This window comes from Anguilla anguilla, chromosome 2, assembly GCF_013347855.1.
Source record: "Anguilla anguilla isolate fAngAng1 chromosome 2, fAngAng1.pri, whole genome shotgun sequence".
Classification (NCBI taxonomy): Eukaryota; Metazoa; Chordata; class Actinopteri; order Anguilliformes; family Anguillidae; genus Anguilla; species Anguilla anguilla.
In genome coordinates, this window is record NC_049202.1 from 57,560,222 (window position 1) to 57,584,624 (window position 24,403).

General features: G+C 38.1%; 2 protein-coding genes across 3 annotated transcripts in view; one reads left to right on the forward strand and one right to left on the reverse strand.

The window, feature by feature from the left end:
• On the forward strand, nucleotides 1-15,975 carry LOC118221168 (urotensin-2 receptor). The gene is made up of 2 exons (XM_035405973.1): nucleotides 1-1,475; nucleotides 12,778-15,975. The coding sequence occupies exon 1, from the start codon at nucleotides 353-355 to the stop codon at nucleotides 1,436-1,438; it is 1,086 nt and encodes a 361-aa protein (XP_035261864.1). The 5' UTR covers nucleotides 1-352; the 3' UTR covers nucleotides 1,439-1,475; nucleotides 12,778-15,975.
• uts2r2 (urotensin-2 receptor 2) overlaps nucleotides 9,877-24,403 on the reverse strand; it is a 26,058-nt gene continuing 11,531 nt past the window's right edge. For both annotated transcript variants that reach the window (XM_035405974.1, XM_035405975.1), the window contains 2 exons: nucleotides 22,523-22,646; nucleotides 9,877-12,957 (listed from right to left, as the gene is read on the reverse strand). In XM_035405974.1, coding sequence (XP_035261865.1) covers nucleotides 12,821-12,957; nucleotides 22,523-22,646 — 261 coding nt within the window. In that variant the 3' untranslated portion in view covers nucleotides 9,877-12,820. The remainder of the gene's footprint in view (nucleotides 12,958-22,522; nucleotides 22,647-24,403) is intronic.

The window sequence follows — 24,403 nt, forward strand, 5'->3', positions numbered from 1 at the left end:
CACATACACACACACACACACACACCAATCACTTCGTTTGACAAGCCAGGTTCATCTTTGAAGCCATATTATTATGTTCTTTTCGTGAAAATAATAAGCATCATCTGGATACACCATGGAATCAAAACTACAAAATGCACGCTTAGTAAATTAATTTTCGTTACGATTACTTTGGTTATTTTGGAGGTGATCCATGTGAGGGAGAGTTGGGTGTCTGACGTCAGAAGCTGCGGAGATTCTACACTACAGACTATCTTCGCCACCAACAAATATTGGTCTGGTAAACGAGACAAGTAGCTCCTTTGAAAAGTTAGCTAAAACAATATTAAAGACGCAAAACGTCGAAGGGGCAATGAATCATAACAGGTCCGGAAACTTCAACGTCAGTCCTCCTCTCAACAGCAGCTCCGGTTCCGTGGACGAGCTTGTAATCACATCGACTTTTGGGACATTGCTGTCGCTAGTGTACATAGTTGGAGTGTCCGGGAATGTATATACGCTGGTGGTGATGTGTCATTCTATCCGGTTCGCTACTTCCATGTACATCTCTATCATTAACCTTGCGCTGGCAGATCTGCTTTACCTCTCCACTATCCCATTCGTGGTATGCACCTATTTCCTCAAGGACTGGTACTTCGGAGACGTGGGCTGCCGTATTCTGCTGAGTCTCGACCTGCTGACCATGCACGCGAGCATCTTTACACTAACGGTAATGTGTACGGAGCGCTACCTAGCAGTTACAAAGCCTTTGGATACCGTTAAGCGCTCCAAAAGCTACCGCAAAGCCATGGCCGGAGGCGTTTGGATGCTGTCATTGGTTCTTACTATTCCTATGATGACTATGGTCAACCAGACCACCAAACAGTCGGACGGCGGCGTGAAAAGGATGTGTGCGCCCACCTGGGGCACTGAGGCGTATAAGATTTACCTGAGTATCCTTTTCAGCACAAGTATTATGGCGCCTGGGATAATAATTGGGTACCTGTACACTAAATTAGCCCGCACTTACCTAGAGTCTCAGAGGAATTCGGCCACCAACAAAGGGAATAAGCGCTCTCCAAAGCAGAAAGTACTTATCATGATATTCACCATCGTGCTGGTGTTCTGGGCGTGCTTTCTTCCCTTCTGGATTTGGCAGCTTCTTCCCCTGTATCACAAACCCCTGAGTCTGGCCTCTCACACCCATACCTGCATTAACTACCTGGTGGCCTGTCTCACGTACAGCAACAGCTGTATCAACCCTTTTCTTTACACGCTGCTCACGAAAAACTACAGGGAGTACCTTAAAAATCGCCACCGGAGTTTCTACCGCTACACGTCATCTTTTAAAAAGCGTCCCCCCAGTTTGTACTCGTTAGGAAAGTCAGCCTCCTCCAGTAACCAGTTCGACTTCAACTCCGAGACGTTGGTAATGGGACCACTTAAGGGGCCCCTGTGATCCGTCAAAAGCGAGACTGCTGGATGGAGTCGGTTCGGTAAGATATGTTCCCGCCGTCCTTGACTTCGTAACTCAAAACTTAAGCGAGTTTAACTAGGTGCACTGTATAGCATATCGCTGTATAGTTTTACAGTAGGCAAAGAAGAGTGGATACATAAATTATTAGCGGTGCATTTATTCCAAACAACTTAGACTGCATATGCACCAGGTGTGATATAGTAACTTGATTAGCAACATCCAGGAACTATCCAGGGATAATTGCTGCATTTGAGCAAATTTCTGACAGCACAATCTACGGTTTTTAACGTTTACCCAAAACATGTCTCAATATGACTCCAACGTTTTAAACTGTGTGTTAAACGCACATATCCTGTTTAATTTCCAGTTGTCCATGGGCCCTCTGAGGTGACACTGTCAGATCATTAGCCACACTAGGTCTATTTCAGTTGCTAGTTAAGTTCCTGATTTGTGCATGCCAGTTTTACCCCTTTGCGAGTTACAGGCCCTAGATTACTTCAGTAATCATCCAGCATTATTAATAAATAATATTGAACTTTTGTGCAATTTATAAATAAAGTAAAACAGACAGATAGCAACTGTAGAAGATAACTGTACAAAATAGATGCACATAAAACATATAAACAACTGAAACACTGCAGTGATACACATTACATCAGATCCAAAAAACGATATTTTTTCAGTATTCAGAAAATACATTTAGTTTCTGGTTTATTCCACAATATTCTGTGGCTCTTGTGTTTCAAAATAGCTCAGATCTCACACAGAATTAGATTTTGTCACTGTGTGCACAATATTATACGTTTTCCTCACAGCAGGGGTGGGCCATGTGTAATAATCATATTTTATTTGCCACTCAGGTGTCAAGTGAATGATTTCTTCACTGAGAACCTAATTTTCATTAATCTATTCTATTCCTTTTCATATCAGTCTCATTCCAGTTCACCATCTGCTCCCCTGTCTACAGCACCGAGGCAATAACTCACTGACACTTGAACATAATGACTGCTTGTGTAAAATAATTAATTTGTATGAATACTGCTTCTACACCCCTTTTGGACTTGCTCCAAGCATATATTAACATGGTTCCTAAGTTGTCTCTTAGCCCATACTAAATCATAACCATGTGTGTTAAATGTATTAACAACAGTCAATATGCTTTTTCTGGGATATCCACGTCAGATCTGTTTTTTCATAATTGCATTAGCATGTCCAACCACAGAGGTTAAAACAAATGCATACTAACAGAAACCCCTGCAGCACATACATCAACTGAAGGTGGCCATTTTATGATTTTCACTTATAGACCTTGACTGAAATACGTTTGTCTTTCCAGAGTGAAACTATTTAATGCAAACTGTACCAATAGACTTGACATTTGTCCTTCAGCAAGTGCACACAAATATCTGTGTTACGTGTCTGTATATAAAGAGTTAAAGTAGAGAATCCATCTATAATTCTGTGGTAAGTAACGTCTCAGTATTGAAACTAACAATGCTTCTGAACTAGTAAACAGTCCTGATTTCTCATAGACTTGCTTTGGATTACACAGCTAAGAACAAAAGTCTTGCTGATTTCACATTAGGATGTTTAACATAAACGTTTTAAGCAACTATTTTGCTTCAGTGCATAATCAAGGACAAGACCACTGAATTAACACCATCTTTCTGTCCTCTGAGCTCCACTGGCAAATTCACATGGTTTCAAGTTCATTAGTCTTGGAATAATCATGGATTAGAGTGCATCAGGGTTACAGAGGTGGTGTTCACTTGGATTTAGAGAGTAGTCTGGAGGGCCTTGTGTTTGCAAGATATACAGTTAATTTCTCCCCATTGGACAGAAATTTAGCCAGCTTAAAGACTTACAATTTCATTTTTTATTAATCAATTGTCTACTCAAATTACACCAGGAGTGAAATATTCCTTTCTCTTTTAATATCTGTTATTATTGGGTCATAAACATTTCAGTGGAGGGAAATTGCAGTAAACTAAATAACATCAGGGTAAAGTCATTCCCATAATTAAAGCCACCGCTAGCTCAAATGACCAGTGTCTTGCTAGTTCATAATAAGGAAGTCATTGCAACAAAAATTAGTTTACAGTTCAAGGGCAAATTTAACACAATAAACTGAAACATTGGCATAAACAAATCAACATTATAAAATTGCACAGGCCTTGGAGGGTCAAATAAATACTTTAAATTAAAGTGTCAATTTTTTCATATTAAATCTTTTCATATAAAAATAACATATTTGATACCTTCCCAGAATGGCATTTTTGTAGCAGTCAATGTGTTTGCATTTGTAAAACTTTTCCCCTATATGCTGCTTTCTAATGGTGATGTCGGGTGCGACATTCCCACCACATAATAAAATTTGATGACACACACAGAAAATTGCATGACCAATGCGGAAGTGCATGCACGTAAAATCAGAGACCCTCCCCCAGGATCTATGCTAACATCCAAAGAAGAAGAAGACTGCAGAAGAGAAGCACCGGTGGTTGGAAGTTTTGATGAACAAGACTAGTTGTGGTTGCATAGGCCAACACATTCAAAATGGCTGAAAAATCTATTAAAAGAACACCTTCAGATAATAACCCACCAGCTGAAGTGACCAAAAAAAGGACACTCTGATGATCATAAGAAGGTACACTTAGTCCAGCAGTCTAACATCAGTACTTAATGTAACCTCTTTTTCTTACTTTTACAGAGTTGTGGATAAAAATAGTGAAAGTGAGCGTATCTACTTATGTCGTACTCACACAGTGTGACATCATTAAAGAACTGTCCCTCCCACTAGGCAGATCAGGCACTGCACCTAGGGCCCTTCTTGCCCAGGGCCCCACTTTTTTGCCTTCTTTTGATTGCAGAAGAATCAGGAGGTGCCACTGTTTTGGAGGGGCCCCCAAATTATTTTTTGCCAAGGGCCCTCAAAAGTCTAGGGATGGTAGCATCGTTACCTAATCTTAGCTCCCTTATTTGTCGCGGGTGATGTCTCTTAACAAAAGGCCTAAAACTCATCAAATGTAACCACGTGTTGCCACTTTGTCTTTAAAACTAGGTTTGATATGTGATAAACCAAATACTTGAATTCAATAATGCAAGTTCACACTGCATTCTGAGACTGGCAATGCACTAGCACTAGCTAAGTATCCAGGTATTGATATCTAAATATGCAAGATTCATTTGTGGAAAGCATGTTGTCAGAATTACAAATACCTGGAGTCCAATTTTGAACCAGTCAGAAAACTGAAAGGGTGATATCAAGTGTGTGAAGTGTGTGGTAATGTAACCCTTTTTTCCTTTGATAAAACATTTGTGATTATCTCAATATAATGGATATGATATAATGGATCAGAGAGGCAAATTAAATATTATTATATAAATATTATATAAAGCATCCACTCTTGAAATTTATGAAGCTCTTAAATGTAATACTTTTTTAAACCATCTTAATTACAAAAAAGCATTCTTCTCTTTTTGTGTATGACATTATATTTAACACTATATTACTGACCATCTTTGGCAGATTACTTGAAAAATGTAATCCAGTACTGACTACAAGTAATCCAAAATGAATTTTTTTAATTTTTAGAATAATGACTGCTATCAGATTCTGCCTATTGTAAAAAAACTTTCATTGGTTGGTTGCAGATACTTCATTTGTGCAATCTCATTACATAATCCATATTACCTGATTACTGATCATTGATGCAAACATTTTCTTAGCTGCGAACATAACGGAAATGTATGATATAGTTCTTGTGATTCTTTTCAGCATCAAGTTTCAATCAACTGCATTTTTGAATCAACTATTTACAGATGCTGCTAATTACGTTGATAGGTAGTGTTTCTGATTAAATAGCTTGTGGTTGAATTGAACAACCTTGCTTAAATTTGATCTGATTCATTTATTTTTAATTATCAATGTCAATTTTTCTAATTTAATTGTATGTTAATAGTTAGACTATATGAAATTGACATTGCTCATTTAAAATAAATGAATCCGTTCAAATGTAAGCAAGACATTCAATTAGATCAAATATAATTATTCATACATTTCCCTTGGTATTAATGAATATTTTAATTTTGCATGTGAAAAATGTAAAAAAATAAATAAATAAAAAAGATTGCTTTGTGCAACCTTACATCATGGAAAGGGATGCCTTTATATTTGTTGTGCAATATTGCTGTGAAACACACAAAACACTCAAAACAGCCTGAATCATATATTCATTTTCTATATGGGAGTTACCCAACCCTGACATAGGAAAATGTGCAGAGAGGTGTATTATGGAGGATAATGAGACTTCATATAAGCTATACATCAGCATTGCAGACTGGATCTATCTATTCACTTCTGATGAAGTACTATAGAACATGTTGCTGAACATATTTCACAATATCAAATGTATCTAAGGATGGCAAGGACACGATTCTACATTCAAAATGACATGATGTATTTCACAGTTCTATGTATAATTCAGAAGACACTGTTAAGCCTTTCCCAGCTTTATACTTCCTCCAGAAAATGTGTCTACCGAAATTTTAGACCATGATTTTTTTTTTCTGAGCCAAACTACACAAATACATTTGTAAATTAAAATGAGTCTCACATTTTCCTCATGGCAAACGTTACAGTTGTCAATCAAGTGACCAGTACAATTTCCTTGGTGTCAGAAAAGCTAAACATAACTGCTTAGCATGTGGAGCAGGTAATTGGTGATGACATTAGTGGGTTTCTTTGCGATGGAAATAGGAACTGAAGCACATTTGGTGGTGTTGAACACTTCCTGCCATTACCTCTTTAAGTCTACCCACCACCCTCATTTCATTGTACCTTACAGCCCACAATTAACATACGTTTTTCCGGATAATTAATGGAGGATTTCTCATGTATTTTTTCTGACCGCAAAGACTTCCAGCACTGAGGAAAACTAGTGAATTAACCTTGAGGCAATGGCAATACCTGACTGGGTTTTTCTTCCCTATAGGTTAAAATAATAAAGGTGAAAATCTGAGAGTGTCAGAGATTAATGAATTTTATGACACAGGACAAGGTTAGGAAAACAGTGGTGGGTGTTTTTTGTTTTTGTTTTTTTTTTTTTGTACATACAATAACTTTAAAACAAATATCTGTTTTATGTTTGTGATGATTTATCTATGAGCACTTCTGTAAACTAATCAGGGGATAAGTCAAAGGTACTGTATAGTTTATGCATCAATCAACATTAAGAGTGGAAATTTCTCTGTGAGTAATGATAAACTTTCCTGATTTTCTTTGCAGCAGTTGCGTGTCCACCATCTGGAAACTATGACATTTTGCAACATCTCAATCTCATAGTAAATTGTCAAACTCATCAATGTCATATAATTCAATTATGAAAGTGAAACCATTGGAACACTGGTCACATCTGGCACACTGCAATGCGTACCTATTGCCTATAATCACAGCTCTCGTATTTAGTCATATCGAATTTGACAGTTCTTCTACAGTAATTATTTTTCTAATTATATGTGTACTCAGGACATTATCATAATCATTCATTTGCATCTAAAGAACAACCCAAGTCAAACTGACTGACAGTAAACCATAGCTGTTGTGTTGTTGCAGGGAAGCAATTGTATTTTACCTTCACAAATAATTATATGCAAGTTTTTCAGTAGCAACCCATTTCTAGTACATGTAGATGGGTAGTCAAACACAACTTGTCTCCATTTAAGATCATACATGTACACTGATGTCAAGAGCCTACAATATACTACAGAAATGAAACTGAAAGGAAAGGAAATCACTACTGGGTAGTGTCTGTTTAATGAAATGTTGATTGCTTATTTTAGTTTTCAGGTCTATTTTCATTCTAACTATGTGGAATATAAAAATAAATTACTCAAAGGAAAAAATCCAAATATTTAATCAGCTTATGCTTTATTTATTCTACAGCCTGGCGTCCATGTCAGTTTCAGCACTTTTCCTCGGACCTTTGCCCTTTTAGCCTTTGAAGTTATCTTAAGGGGATAACCAGTTATGAGAGAGTGTTTTGGTATTTTTATATTAGACACAGTATGAGAAACCGTCAGATTCTTGAATCTTTTCAAATTAGCGTTGGGAAATGAAGGTTCAGAATTATATTGATTTTACGTTAATTTAAGACAAAGCATTGCAGTCCATTTGCCTGCCAGACCATATGAGAGCAAGCTTAGAGTTTCCAGAGATGTAAATTGGAAAAATTCCTCAAATTCTATCAGCTTAGATTTGCTCATCAGGTTCCAGTGCTGAGAAGTAACCAACACCACACAATACATGTACAAAAATCACCAATCTTGATGTGACACTATCAGCTGCAAGACTGGGTCAATTTTCTGAAGGCTAATTAATCAAAAGGACATTTAAAGCTTCAAAATGATTAAACCGTCTGATCTGAGTCTTCAGATAATGGGTTAATTAACTGTCATGCAATTTTCCAACATCAATTGGATCAACCAGAAACAGCTGATAATGTGTCGAGTGCCTCTCAGTGTTGAGTCAGGATGCTATAAACTAATAACCTAATTGTCAATAAGGAGACATTCAGTTAAAGCTTTGGGAAATGGCTGAGCTAACAAACCTGGACAAGTGAAGCCTCTGTGAGTTATGTCTGCATAACGTAAGTTTCCTTAATGTAAGTTAACTACTTCTGGAGAAGAAACATCATTTTGGCATGGCAGTTCCAATCTCTAATCAAAGTCTGAGGTCTGGCCTCTGTGGTCAGAGCCTGAAACATGATGAGATGACACCTGATGAATCTCAGTATGTTGTGCAGCAACAGTACAACCTCAAAGATACAATCCATATAGTTACCAAGTGATCAGTCAACCAAAGGCATTATCAAGCCCAAATTAGAATATGCAAACATGTCGATAACAAGCTTTGCTGCAAAAAGATGAGCACCAAAGGGATAATTCACTTTCTGGAATTTTGGTATTATTTCATTTTTAGTTTGTTTTCACTAGCTCAGGCCATTTTTGTGCGTGATGAATGATATATTAGATTCTTTCTTTTCTGAAGTTTCAGACAACCCGCTGGCTTTTCACTGCTTGGTATATGGCATTCAGGGGTTCATGGTTTTAAGCAAGGAAATATGCTTCAGGCAATTTCAAAGCAGCTTCAGTAACATAAGTCCTCCAGGTTGTATTTTGGACACTGACCCCAGACACATTTCTTTTTGCTCCGAGCCTGTGCTTGCTTTAGCATTTTTTAATGGCTTTTGCATTTAGCCAATAAATCTCCCATGCTCTTATGAAATAGTAACATTGCATTGATCTGGAGATGTACCATACTGTATGTTTTCATCCATTCACCCATCCATCCATTATCCACACCTGCTTATCCTGAGCAGGGTCGCAGGGGGTACTGGAGCCTATCCCAGCATGCAGTGGGTGAGAGGCAGGAATACACCCTGGACAGGCTGCCAATCTATCGCAGGGCTCACACACACACTCATACCCTGTTCATTTTCATTTCAATTCTTATTTGGCACACCTAATTACACTATTAAGCAGTTCAACAAAATCTCTAGCTGTTGAATGAGGTGTACTTGGAGTGAAAACCTACACGTTGTGAAAACAACATATGCTTAATTTCCTTAATATAACGTTGCAGTAAATCCATCCATCCACAACTAATTCTTCATCAGAAAATGGATTTATTCCCTAGATTGTTTCATATAATAAAAGTTTAACACTTACGGAAACAATATTTCACCTTCATCTGTCTAAATAATTTAGTTTTCTTGCACATTAAAGTGTGAAAAATGGATAGATTTGGAGTGGGTAGCAGCATGGCGCATGATTTTTACTCATTACCATACATTTACTGTATAGCCTTTTTCCATTTCCAGAAATCAAGTTGTCTTTCAGTCAAAGCATCTACGCCTAGAGGTACTAGCATGACATAGCTCACTGGGGACACAGTGTCCTAAATTCTGCTCCTTACAGACCCAGACTGATTGAGGTACAAACACAGAGCCAAGTAATAAGATTAGGACATAGCCAAAACACTTACAAGAGCTAAAAGGATTACCACCCCCAAATGACTACTTCGATTTTTGTTCACTGACAGCTGTCCTTACCTCACAAGCTCCCTCCCCACCCCCTTATTAGTGTAATCTCCTATTCAGCATTGGGTGTTTCTCCCCCACATTTCACCCTGTCAGTTTTCAGAGTCATGCTGGGATGAGTTTGTTTGGGTACAGAGGGGTGTCTTGGACAGATGTGTCTGCATATTCATGAGCTACATACAGCTGCTATCATTGAATATCAAAGTTGTCTGCGTACTTGTGTACACATGCACGCAAATCCCAGTCAAAACACAGATTTTGTCATAAAATAATACTATGAAGTATAGGAATACAGGGAAATAAATGTGAATGGCATTCATATTTTTATAGAATATTTCAGGTTTATTCATTATTTCAGGTTTCATGTTTGACATTGACTTTTTCAAAAGTAAAAACAGCATCTCATTATAAAAATATAATTTCATTTAACAACCTAAAACAATAAATCAGTCAAAATTATTGAAATGTAGCCTTTATACCATATTGTCACAAGATTCTGTTAGAAAATGGTTTTTATGACATTTTTCCATTGTGAAAAATAACCTATTTCAGAAGCCATGACATAAGTCACATAAGATAAGCAAGTATAGAGTACGTTGAGCAAACTAATACCAGCCAGCTTTGTTCATATAGCTTATAAACAAAGCAGAAAACCTACTTTCTCCCACAAGTTCTAGCTCTAAACTGTAATATACCTTATTTGGCCACCAGATCTGCCCAACAAAATAACAAATTCAAATTGTTACATTTGCTGTTTGGTGCAATAATTGTACGCATTCTCTTAACCATTCAGCCATAATGGTCACCACAAAATTACAGTGACTGACATGCCTGGGGGTGGGGGAGGGGGGGAGGGGTGACAAGTGAATTACTGACAAAGAGCTGCAAAAAATGATACGCACTTGTTTTTACAGTAATCCTAATGTTGGTACAGTAATCCTAATGTGTTATATACAGTAGGGAATACTAAGCAAATGCTGTTTTGAAATCATTAAAATATTTTCCTGAATTTTTTTTCAAAGCACAATAAAGCGCTTGGACCAACAGCAGAATCTCAGAGATATTCACTCCTAAGGAATGGAGCTCGTTTGTTACTCAGAATCTATTTCAAAGTGCAACAATTTTGAGAATTAGAATCAATTACTGTCTGAATTTAGCTGCCAAGCAATGCTTTAACTCATACATATACATTTAAGAATGTATTATTTGAACCTCACATTAATTTCAATTAATAGCAATTGATCAAAATGAATGTGAATTGAAAAAATTTAATTAAGGGTTTATTGTGTTAGAAGCAAATAATCATAATTCACTAGCCAGGCCAACAGAGAACTCAATTCCTATTTGCAGTGATTACCTGGGAAATCCAAGCGAGTAAGAAATACTAGGGATTATGCTGTCAATCAGCCTTAGGGTTGATTAGGATGCCAGATGCAGAGAGGCAGCCACAATTGTACATTAGATCACAATACCATAGATTCAATCAACATTCACCCTTAACTTTGATTCACAAAATAAAGGTGTCAGTTTCCCCTGTCAAACCACATTTTGACGCTGAACTAGCCAAACTGTGCTTGTGAAAAAAAGAACAATTTCACAAAGATACGCTGAACATCGACTTAATCCAATCTCCCACGGTAGCCCTACACATGGATGAGTACCATTAAGGGATGATGCAGTCGGAAAGTTTCAGACTCAAAGCATGCTCTCTGTAAGGTCCGTCATATGATTGTTGCTGCCGCACCACGTTGAGGCAGCTTTTCTCTGGGTCACATCATTAAATCACCCAGAAGAACCGTTAGCATGGTGAAACCGCAACAGCATCAGAGATGCACTTCAGAGCAGCAGGCCAGTCACCATGTAACGAAAATATGGCACAGAAGTCTGTCAAGACTCGGCAGAAGTTGTGAATTTATTTAAGAATTTATACTGAGGATGCTTTACACATAACTGTGTTCTTCCAGGTCCGTTTGGTTTAACCATAGTTTTATGATATCGGTAGTCACTTTCAATAAGCAAATAGAAAAATTAAAATGTAACAACCTGAGCCTACATTCTCGCATTCCTTCTTCATTTCCTTCCTATCAGCTTAAGGAGTCCCATTACTGTGTAACAGAATCAAGGTAATCTCATGGGTATTAAAAAGCCCAAATAAAATAAGCAGCAGTGCCTTGCTTTCCAATTTCATACTGTCCCAGATTTAAAAATGTTTACCTCTGTGATAAATATATAAGAGGATTTAAGCAGAATTAATGCAGCTTTTCATTTTTAGTTTTTTAATTTTTCTAACTCAGGGTCAGATTCAGCTTTCCGTGTAAATTAAGATTTAAAATGGCATACATGCTAACAGACACAGCTATGGGAACCCGTATGTAAGCCGGCCCCTAAGAGCGCCATGTCTGTTTACTGTTAGCACTTACACTTTCAGCTTGGCTGTGGTTTTTGCCTTGCCCACCACCATGTCAACATACGTTTACCAATGCAGAATTAACCATTTATATATAGCTGCTGAGTATGGGCATGGCTTTTTGCTAAATTGGAGGGAGTGGGAGGTATGTATAAGAAGTAATTTCTGCATGGTGAAACCAAAATACAGAAAAATACCCCATATAAAAGCTTAATTAACCACATGTGAACTGTGTGATTACAAATCTGAAATTGTGGTGTGCAGAGTCAAATCAAGAAAAAATATGTCTGTGTAAGTTTGTGTCTGGTTCAGTTTCATAGAACGTGCATCTTCATTTGCGGACTTTAGCAACTGAGATATAGTAACAAAACAATTTTATAGATTGCCAACTAGTTTATAATTCAAGTCATCCATGCCCTGAAGAACTGAATAATGTGAATGATGATTATACAGGAAAAGGGGATGGAATGGGAACTCTTGGCAAATTCACATTTTCCATCTATGGGCATAGGTCAGGGTGAGCAAACTGAATTATATCGAGTGCAAATCAGTATTGACCATCCATTGAGCTAAGCGACTGCGCATCTCAAGTGAGGATGTGCCCGTCTCAGAAGTTCTTCAAGTCAGGAAAAGTGTGCAAGAGGCCAGCGAAAAATTAAATGTGAATAGAGTCATGCACAGACCATTTCTTTGGAACTCAAAATATTTTCTTTAAATGAAAATGGACAAAAATGCAGGATCAGCATTAGAGCCGCACATTAACATTAATCAGTATACCATCCCTTTTCTCCCCATTTTATGTGTCTGTGTTCCAGGAGTCCTCCCAGCCAGCAGGGGACAGTGCGACCGATAGCACACCTATGGCAGGGCTGGGTCAGCGATGGCATGGGCTGGGTCGCACGTGAAGGAAACAGTGATGGCAAAGCGTGTGCCCCACCCAACTTTTTCAACGCGGTGGAGGTTCTCTGATCCAGACGAGAAGAAAGACACTCGACCTGGAGGACAAGAAAGGATTTGGGTCAGATACTGTACAGAGGAGAGAAACAAACAAAAAGAGAAATTCAGGGATGAAGGGAATGGAAACTGGGCCAAAAGGCAGCTCGGAGCTATGAAACAGACAGAGAAGCACAGAAACATCTCAAATGGCCAAAAGTACAGTACCCACAATGCCAGTCTGACAAGTAACACCACTCAGCTCTGTTCCAAAACCAAATGATTCAGTTTAACCACAGCAGCACACTATAATCTGACACACATGGCTTTATTCTGACAGCTAGCAAAAATGTATAAGTGGGAGTAGAAGTAGGAGTATGTATCCAATGGTAATGATTAAATGCAAACTTAAAATTAGCAATTATATTTATTCCCAGTAACATAAATATGTATGTATTCAAAACATGGTTCCACAGATTAAATAAATGTGATTTGAATTTTTTAAGGGGATTAACTTTCATCAAATAAAATGTTAATTTGATCAACCAGCAATTAATGTCATAGCATTTCATTCTATATGTTGCCTATGTGTCTTAAATTAGATAAAACATCCCTCTCAGCTAAAACTGGTCAATTTAGGTAAATTCTTGAATATAATGTTTGATTTTACATTAAATTAAACCTCCTCTTGAAAGTGTGCTATAACAATAATTTTAAAAATTCATTGATGAAAGCCACTCAAAATGAATATTCCTGTAAAACAGGAACACTTACAGATTTATATTCATTAGGATGTAAAATACTACAGAAGGTTTCAGCAGACTATGCGCAAAGCTCAGTCAAAATGTGACCATTCCAACCAACAATCTAAAATATATAATGCCTAAAGGGCAGTTGAGAGAGTGTATTGAGCGCACAGCTAAAAAAGGAAAAATCAGTCCATTGTTGCAATGCAGGCAAAGACTAGGCCAGCCACAGACAACAACTTGGAATTAACATGAACGTAGAAATAGTGTTTAAGCAGAAACCACCAAAATCATTTGTCAATGAAACCTCGCTAAGTGTGCATAAGACCATATTGCACGTGAGCCCTTTGTGATGCAGGTGCGTGACTCATGTAATAAATTTAATAAATTGCATAATTCAAAACAGAGGGCTCCATTTTACAGCTGGCGGTGTGTCAGTCAAGATCAAGACACGGACTGCAATTTTGGTGTAGCCCATTGCAATTTTCCGGTCCGTCTTACATAATGGATCAGCATTTTTTTGTAAAACTTAGGTTCTCCATAATACAGTGTAATCATGTTTTGTATTGTTGGAAAGCCATTATCACGGAGAACCAGTTGGTGTCTCAGCTACAAAGGTTAACCCAGTGTGATATGCTTACAGATATAGTGCAAGCAGGATTCATTGTTGTACAATTTTTTCATGATTGCCTTTATTTAATGGCTTGGGGTTTTTTCCTTAAGGAGAGAAATGTAATGTTTCAGGGAGACTCGTCAACACAGTCTCCTACTCAAGGCATCACATGCATATAGCCATTTCACCACTCACATTTTGCACCATTGAATATTGTCATTATTACTGAACACACTGAAAAATAAACTGCATTCATTTCGACCTGGCATTGCTCGTTGACTCTTAACACTACACACCTAGCAGTTAAAGGTCCAAATATGCACAAAGAACTCAGGATATCTGCATCCCATAGTCACATGCCTATACACTAGTGTCGTAGCAAAATACACAATTGTATTTTTACTGGCTACACTTAGCGATCCGTAAGGAGCCATACTACTGGCGGACAGCAGTCTCCTCTGTCTATGCATAAGGGTTAGCACAGAGGAAAGGTTAAAACATTATTTTTGAATCAGATAATCAAGATAACATTAAATTAATCCCGGTTCATCAGCACCGAGTGAGACGACACGTGTCCTTTCGCCCCTCACATAATTTTGTTTGGTCTGCGGAGAGGTTTCTTACGGTTGGTGAACTCGATGCGCTGTTTGGAATATCTGAGGGGCTTCTTACATTACCACTCATGGTCAAGAAAATATTTTGAATAGGAGAGAACCGGCAGAATTGTAATAATTTTCACTTTTTACTGAACATTTACTGTGAAATTTCACCACAAAGAGTCAGATACTTGTCGGCTGCAATAAGTCACATTAAGTTTGACGTGATCACAAACACTTTGTGTACAATTTAAACAAACATTAACGTAGTCCAATGTTACAACTGTGAAGTATGTGCAGGACAGTTACAGTAACAGAAGTGCGAGACTGTTGTAACCACTAAAAATAACTGCATAAATCATTAGTATCTGCAATATTTACAGGACTAAACACTGTTGGTTCAAAGGGCATACTGTGCATGGATTTTTTTAGCCAGCAACAAATTAGGAAGGTTGCAGGATTGGATGAGTTGTGGTTTTGTCATGTTTTAAATGTACATTATATTACAGGCATTTAGCAGACGCTCTTATCCAGAGCAACTTACACATTTCTTACACAGCATTTAAATTGCATCCACAGCTGGATGTATACTGAAGCAATGCAGGTTAAGTACCTTGCTCAAGGGTACAATGGAAGTGTCCCACTTGGGGATCGAAGATGTGACATTTAGGTAACAAGACCAGCTCCTTACCCATTGTACTATACAAATGTACCTATTTATGTAGTGAAGTCGATAGAGCGAAGAGTGAAGAGTAAAGAAACCCTTTTCAGCCAATCTTGAAGACTTTACTTCATTTGTTGGCTGGTTACTAATTATGTGAGGCTGAAACCAGGTTTTTACATCTTCTATACCCTTCTAAGCAATACTCTCAAACCAATGCTGATTTGGAACCAGGAGATAAATGATTGAAATAAGTGTATTTAAAACATGAAGAAACTCATCCAATTCCACTCAGTTCAGTTAAGCCATGCTATGGTTGTGAAATAATGATGGACTTGTAAGTTTGTTGTAAGTTTTCTTTCTTTTGTTTGAGCAACACTGAGTCATTTTGCTGCTGTGACTATGATCAGTGGCATTGTGTGATCTTCCCTGGTTTTATTTTGTTTAATAAAACTTCAAGATACTGTTGTCATTATTTCTTAATTACAGCATAGCATATTTAAGCTACAGTATGTAGTACAGGTTTCATGGGAAATTTTAAAAGGCCCATAATAAACATGTCACACGCCTGTGTGACACCCCTGGAAGGGAGATGCAGCAGTTCTGGGTGTTCACCATTGGTTGCATGGAGATAGAGCCAACACAGACACGAAATTAAATAAACGAATGCCTTCACCCTTCCCCCTCACAGGTTCCGGGTGAAAACAATAAACTAAAACAACAATGACAAAAGAAAGTAAAACCCAGTGACAACTTTTCAGCTCACCGCTAGTCTCAGCCGGTCAACTTTTCAGTCACCAGAATCTTTCTTCATCTTCCGAGCTTGTACAAACAAAACTCAAACTCGCTCTCTCAGTGTGTACTCCTGGTCTTGGCCCTACACCATGGAGAAGAACACACCTTCATGCACCTGGGCTGATTAGCTAACGCAACCCAGGTGCATGTGCTCTCTCCACCGGTAGGCGTGACCGAGACAAATCCGTTCCAACGAACCGAATGCCACAAAACGTTTAGGCAATGCTTTATTGTAATTCTGATGGAAGAAAATTCAAACAAATTCGAATGAATTTCTCCTATTTATGAGATTGGTTCAAACTAGATTTTTGAAAGAGAAAAGTGGCAACCCAACTGTGCACCTCCTGCAAAAGAATGTCTTGTGTGAACCATCTGATTAGTATATCCTTATCCTCGTGTTCCATTACACTCATAGACTATGGAAATGGGCAGTACTTTTGCGCATTGGCATGGCTCTTAAAGGGAATGAAAAGAAGTCATTTGATTGGCTATGAATGAATCCTGCTGTACCACACCCACTGATAAAATATTCAGTATAAACCAGTCATCTCCTAGGTGCGCGGCGTGCTTTGAACTGTACGCTCCATGCCTCTGGCCACGAAAATACCAGAATTCACTTGCCATGCCAGTGCGTCCAAGCACTCTGCCGCACCACTGACTGCTCCCATGTGCCATGCAACATTGATTCTGGAAAACAGAGCCCAGAATCTGACTCTTTGTTACAGTGATTATGGCTGCAGTCAAGTATCCTACCTAGCTGATTTCAACACAAGTTAATCATCAAAATTTCTATTTGCTTTCCTTGAGAAGTGTTGGAGCACAGGCTATTATACCATTTATCTGTAGTCTGGTGCCTGGTGAGTATGTGTCTGATTCAGTCTGCTTTAAGGAGCCGCTCCTGTATATGTTATAATAGCTGTCAGAAATTTACTCTAGAGATATGCATGCATTCACACATGCTGGAAATGTGAAGACCAGTCTTTGGTTTGCAATCCCTCTGAAAAAGAAGATATTTGTGCATGTGTGCTGCATTTACGTAACTGTAATATAGGCAACGCAACCCACCTGGAAGCAAATTGCATGTAGGAATGACCCAGAGGTAGCGCAGAAAAAAAATTATGGAATCAATCCATTTTAAATGCTACTTAAATATTATTCTGCTAATAATGAAGCACTCAATTATTTTTACCTCAGTCAGAAAATTTTATAGTAATACAATGGAGAATCTAATACAATAGAGCTAATAGGACACATTTTTTGTTTGAAATGCCTTTCTGCCAATGAAAAACATTTCCTGCTTGAATTGTACAGTCAGCCTTAATAGTCTTAAAATGAACGTAAAGCTACTGCAGCTCTGAACATTCCAGTCTACATTGACAAAATGTGTCAGACAGGACGAAAATCATGCAAAAACAAGAATGAAAACTGAGAAGGTACTAATGCCTAGGAGGTGTTGTTAACTGACAGGAAATGCAACCGAAAGAAATGCCCCACTCACTACTCGTTCTTCTGCATTTTCACTGCCAATTTTCTAAAACTGCCAATAAGTCTATATTTAAAAACGAGGAAAGTTGCTATACAATTGCTACCAAATCAAAACTCACAAAAACCTACATCAATGAAAACTTCTGTGAGCAGCAGTGACATTTTTGCCTATACATTTAGAAAAAGTTGGCGATGTAACTTTCAGCAATAAAATCAATTAAGGCTGAAATGTACGTTTCAGGTGAGTGGACTGCAGGGCTACGTGACCAGTGCATTTAATTCAGAGGCCGCCTTGCATTGTGTCTTGTGCAGTAGAAACCATTCATAAAAAATGCGCACAGAGTGAGACTGTTTCACTGTACAACACTATATGCATAAGATTATATATAACTATGAAACAACAAGTTGCACTACAAAGTAGCACTGTTTGTAACAACTTGGTTTTTATTCACTGATATTATGAATACAGTTTCTTGATACATATCTGCTCATTCCATTCCCTAAAATGCACTCTGCTTCTATATGCTAATATTGCACTAGTAAGAATAAAATCATCCAGGACAGATGCTATTCTTAAAACCAGGCTGCACTGTATTATTTTTTGGGACTATTGTAACACCTATTTAAAGTGCTGTGATTTACTTTTTACTTTGAATCCAGTGCTGGGTACCAATATAAAAAAAGATTATGTCCTCCACAATTATAATAAGAACAATGTGATTTGAACTGTTCATTTTCTCTCTCGGCAACCCATAAATAACCTCTCTGCCCAGCCACTCTGTAATAACTGCACATCCATTCCCTCCTGGCCCTCCCCTGTTTCCCATCCACAGTGGCTCTCTTGACTTGCAACTCTCACTCTCACTCCCTTCTCTTCTGCACATTTATCAGCCCTTTTTTGATCATGTTGTCACCTTCTTCACTCTCCCTGTGCCCTTCAGACTTCAAACCCTCCACTTCTCCTGTCCCCGGTCTCTTCCTTTCTACACTTTTCTCATTTCGTCTGAAGCTACCCCTCCCTATGCATTACCAGAATGCCGATTTGTCTGATTGCAGTTATAATTATAGACCCATCACCATAATTATCTCCGTGACCATTAATTACCTCATTCCAGCACAGCATGTTGGGTAGCCTAACACGACATTGCATATATCTATTCTATTTGAAACCCTGATAGCAGTGCTTTACTTGGAACTGCAAGACAGTCATGAACTGTCATAGTTCCCAGTTAAATCTCCAGGGTGGTGATGGGTGGGGGGCAGGGGGTTTGCGCATAATGAAGTACCAAGTCATGACAAGATATCACAATTGTTCTGAACTTCTCAACACTTCTCAAACCAGCTTCTTTTTAACAATATATAACTGGCACAGGCCCATGCTGTTTATTCCTGAAATAGCAGCAACAATTCATGCACGTCTAAAAAAACTACCTCTGCAAAGCAACAGAACCGAATCTGTATTTCCATCAGACCAACACAGGCACCCTGCTTCCACAGTCTGCACTGCACCCTTGCCGTCACTGTTTACAACGAACGCACAGCGCGCAAGCACTAGTCCAGAAAAATGCAAAATATAATTCTTATTTAGGGAGGAACAGAAACAGTGGCTCAGAGCAGCTGGACATACAAACGCTATTCATTAGTTCAGGTGTAAGCAGTGTGAAGGACGACTGCCACACTCAGTCAATATCCACAAAGTCCACAAGGCCATTAGCTTCCAGGTCAGTAATGCCAAATGAATAGAAAAGGATGTTAATGAATTCTGGCTGCTAGTGCAAAAGCAGACGAGTCTCTTCAATGTTGATAAGTTAACTTACGATTCATATCATGCATCTGTTCAGATGTGGATACAGTCACATTCCACACAACATGGCATAGCTGCACTTGAGACATAAAAGTCAAGTAGTAGAAGCCTTGGCCAGCCTAGTTACTGTGCATAATAGAGACTATCTTTAAGGATGATTCCTGTTTCCCCTTTGATGCTGAGTGGAGCACATGAAAAACGCACTACAATTAGTTCCTAATTAAGCATTTCATCCCTGGCACATGGGGGGCACTCCATAATAAGCAGTTTATTCAGAGGGAAAGAAAATAGAGTATTACCTAAACAGTTCCATACTTTCATCTTTGTGCTGGCCAACTGTGGCCATTTCTGTTTGCTTTTGTTCTTTTTTTCAGTGCCAGCAGTTAAAACTCACAACACAATTACTTCCTGCCACATCAAGACTAATATAAAACACTGCATTGTTTGCAATATATTAATACGTAGTAAGGACACAGTAAGACACATGAAATGGATATGCATTTGTGTTTACTGCGTGTGTGTGTGTGTGTGCGTACATGTGTATATACATACACAGACATTGCTACAGGCAATAAGTAATATATGTATGATCTAAACCATGCGTATACCATGATAATCCAGCAGTGTTTGAACATAAAAACATGTGGCTGTCAAATAGAGAAGCCTAGTAAGATTAACACCAAGAGGTTTCTGGCCTGTCTTAAACCTGGTATTCCAGGGTTCTTTTTTTTGTTTTGTTTTTTACAAATTAATACAAATCCTACAAAGTGTTCAACACACGTTGAATTTTCCTCATCCTCGCTCAGAGTTTGCCTTACAATATAGCTGCTTTACCGCAACTTATTTAAGAAAGAACACACTTTAAAAAGTTGTATGGTTTAAAAGATGTATATAAGGTTGCATATCCAAATTAGCGGTTGTAATTAAATTCATACTAAACCAGCAGAGCAAGGCTCCCCAGGCCTAGTTCTGAGAAGCCTCAGGGAATGCTGGTTATTTGGTTACTCAGAACGGATCGATTAAAGCTGCTGACTACACCATTAACACAACACATGGCTTCTTGAGTCTAAGCTGATTGCAGATTTTGAATACAAAACTCAGCATATTCCAGGATCACAGTTGAGGTCCCCTACAGTAGAATATGGTCTGTTCTACAGAGGGTTAACAATTCTTAGCTACATGTACCATTAAGTAACAGCAGTTTTCACTCGGTAATTATAGCTATTATCACTTCAAAGAGGAAGGCTTGTCTGCCTGTTCTGTCTCAACAGTTGGTGGACACCTGGCATTAAGTATCTCCAATCAACATCAATTAAGTAGGGAAGCATGAAACTGCTACAATATGTCAGTTTGTTTGTCAGATGAGTAGCAAGGCACCACCTCTTAAAAGTCATGTTTTTGCCCACACAGCCTCCCTCCCTCTGATCTATCCCCAATATGGCAGCAATTAAAAAGTTTCACCAGTAACAGATTTCCAAATTTCATGCTTTCCTGCACGACTTGTGCCACACAAGCATGTGCAATATTTTATAAATAACTGTGTAATGGAACACTGGAGATATGCCTTTACAAGTGAGAAGAAGTGTCAGGTGAGAAAAAATAATTTCACAGGAAAAAAAAAAGTGAAGTATTTCTAATATCTCACCACATAACCAACATGAAAAATGTCTAGAATTGTTGAAAGCAGGGCCTGAAGAGTTTGTGCCAAGAGAACATGAAAGCCATGGTTATTGCTTAACGACGTGTCATGGAGGAAAATATAAATATGAATAGCCTATTTTGTTCAGGGAATTAGATGAATTTATCGTGACATTTTGCACCGAAAAGGCAAACATCTTTAAATGTGCTTTCTAACTATTTTTCTCAATCTCACTCCCCATCGCACGCACTGCTGTGAAATAACACCACCATGAAAATCGAATTGATGAAGCAGAACCGAGAATTGGAATGAATAGAGTGGGAACTGTACCACCTTTACTCTGTCAGGTCTCATTGTGGATGTGCACATTTTCAAAAGAATAGAGAATATTTCATAAGAGTAGCTGGCATTTTTGCTCCATTTAAGTCCAGCTTGTGTTTGGTAAAAGTGCTGAAAATCTTCCGTCAATGAGCACACAGTGAAAATCGGCATGTGCTGGGAATTATGTAATTGTGTAAAGTGCAGGAGGTGACAATATTCAGCACAATTTCAGCACTTGCAATCCACTAACCAGAACACAGGTAGCACAGGTCTTAATTCCAACCTCAATGCTCTTTTGGCAAAAAAAGATGACATTAGATGACATCAAGTGCAAACATCGCCCCAAAAACCAGGGACACAATTCATTATTGGGATGCACTTACAAAATCTGAGCTTATTCACATCTACAAGTGATTCACATTACGATATTTGGAAATGGTGGACAAATAAGTTGTACACACACTGCACAGTGGCATGTGCTTTTTGCATTCTTGTGAAAATCACCCAAATAATGAAGAATACACAGTGCATGTGAAATATACAGTGAGCTCCATAATGTTTGAGACAAAGACATATTTGGCTCTGCACTCCACAGTTTCATCAAACAATTCACACGTGGTTAAAGTGTACATTCTCAGCTTTTATCAATGAGCATTCAAAAACATTCTGGGTCCACCATGTAGAAATGACAGCATTTTTTAATAGTACCCCATTTTAGGATGCCATAATGTTTGGGTCAAATTGCTTTGCAGGTGTTCCTGATTATTCAGATGTGTTTAATTTAAATAACATTAACATGTCCCCAACAAACCTAAAATGGTGGAGTATAGAGCCAAATCAAGAAAAAAAAAAGTATTTTACCCAAACATTATGGAGCTCACTGTATGTGTCCGCGACACTGTTCACTCATCGTACGTTTGACTAACATTTATTTTTTTGTATCCCATACACGTTCAGCCTCTCTCACCTGCACGCGGTTCCACAGTCCGGTTACCATCCGCGTCCATGAAGACAAAGCGGCCCCCTCCAAAGTCTCCGCCGTAGTCAGACAGGTACAACAGTGACGTGTAGTCAAAGGAGCCGTACGTCACCTGCAGGAAAGGTAAAACCAGGTAGAGTCAATCAGGCAGAAATTTTCCTTGGCAGTTCATTAACCACTGGAGCAGCAAATAATTAAATGTCCCATCCAATTACGGGGCAAATTTGCTAATAATTAGGTTAATGGAGCAAAATCAAATAATCTCAGTGGCTTGTAACAGCCAGGGTTTAGCCGTTTTAATTCTTTTTTTAAAACTTATCTACTGTACACACCCCTATAGCACATAAATATGCAATCCAATTAAGTGGCAAATATTCTAATAATTAAGCATATGGAGTGAAAACAAAAAATTGATCTGATCTACTGTACTCATCTATTGTGTTTTCTCTATTCTACTGTACATATACATCAAGTGTTTCAATATAACATGAGTATTCTAATCATTCCTGATTTACTATTGTAGCTAACACTAGCTTCATAGGTAGCTATCAAATATTAGCTCTATGTGATTAAAAATAAATAATAATATATAATAACACCATAAATCAAATTCTTAAATACCTTAACATACAACAAATATTTGACTCACCCTCCTGATTATAATTTTCTCCCTGCTGTTGAACTACTATGATCCACGGCAACAGGATAACCATGCTAACAACACATCGATAACATTCCTCATAAGCTGTGTTAGTCTAATTGCTGAGCACGATACTTCAGCCCAGATAACTGAGCTAATTTTGCAATTTGCAGCAAAGCCAGCTATACACAGGGCAATATCAAAAACATGACCACTGACATTAAGAAAGGCAATTAACATCAGAGGCATCTCAGAGGCAACTCAATTTAAATTTACATTTAAATTGGGTTGGCTAGGGGCAATTAAACATTGAGGGAAACACCAAAAGCCAGCAAAGAGGTTATATTCCACTGCAATTTGTCTGCTGCAATTTGTTGGGGTAAAAAAATGATGTCTTATCATTTGCAAAGAAAAAGACTTGCAGGAGGGTTCTTTAAGTTACCACAACCATGATTTTTGGCTGGTCCCCTTACTGAACGAAAATCCAAGGCTGAACACTACTCGCATACAAAGGATCAAGGTACATAACCTAAATTGCTTCACAAATGTCATACTGTTTAAGGTCATGTGCTTCACTAATAAACATATCTGGAGATGAAAAGTCACAGAGCACAGATCAGAGTGAACAGAGTTGTTGAAATTATAATATTCATTTTCAGCAAATTAAATCAGACCCTAGTGAGAAATAACTGCATATCTGTTACTTTGGGAGCCCAGCATGTACAGTGGTTTCCATTCCAGCTCAGTTCTCAGTGAAGTTTACCTCAGCTGGTTATTGAATACTGATATCTCCCTATGAAATCAAGTATTTAATATTTTTATAAAGTAAAAAGAATAATATTTTTGTTTATCTGCTACTTGAGCAGATTGGGGAGTTGTCTTATCATTAATTATTTGTTAAAGGACATAAGAAAATTATTCCTTATTGACCAACCTAAATATTTGCCTGTATTACTGTATTTCTATTTCCATTAAAAAAAGTCATTTACTTTGTCAGAAGTCAGTGTTTCAGTGCAAATCAAGGAGATTTTTATTTTAAAACTATACTTGTTAAGGTCAGTGTAATGAAAATACAATGCTTCAGCTTGTTGTTCAAAAATGTAATGTTATATTTAAGGTATGTCTCACTTTCTGGTGGAACAATGAGCTGTGCTGGATTTAGGGCTGGGCAATATACCGCAATGATAATTATCGAATGCAACAACAGCCACCATGTGGTATTTTGCCTT

Excerpts from the sequence above, each read along its gene's own strand:
- LOC118221168 (XM_035405973.1), top strand. The coding sequence starts at position 353 with ATGAATCATAACAGGTCCGGAAACTTCAACGTCAGTCCTCCTCTCAAC.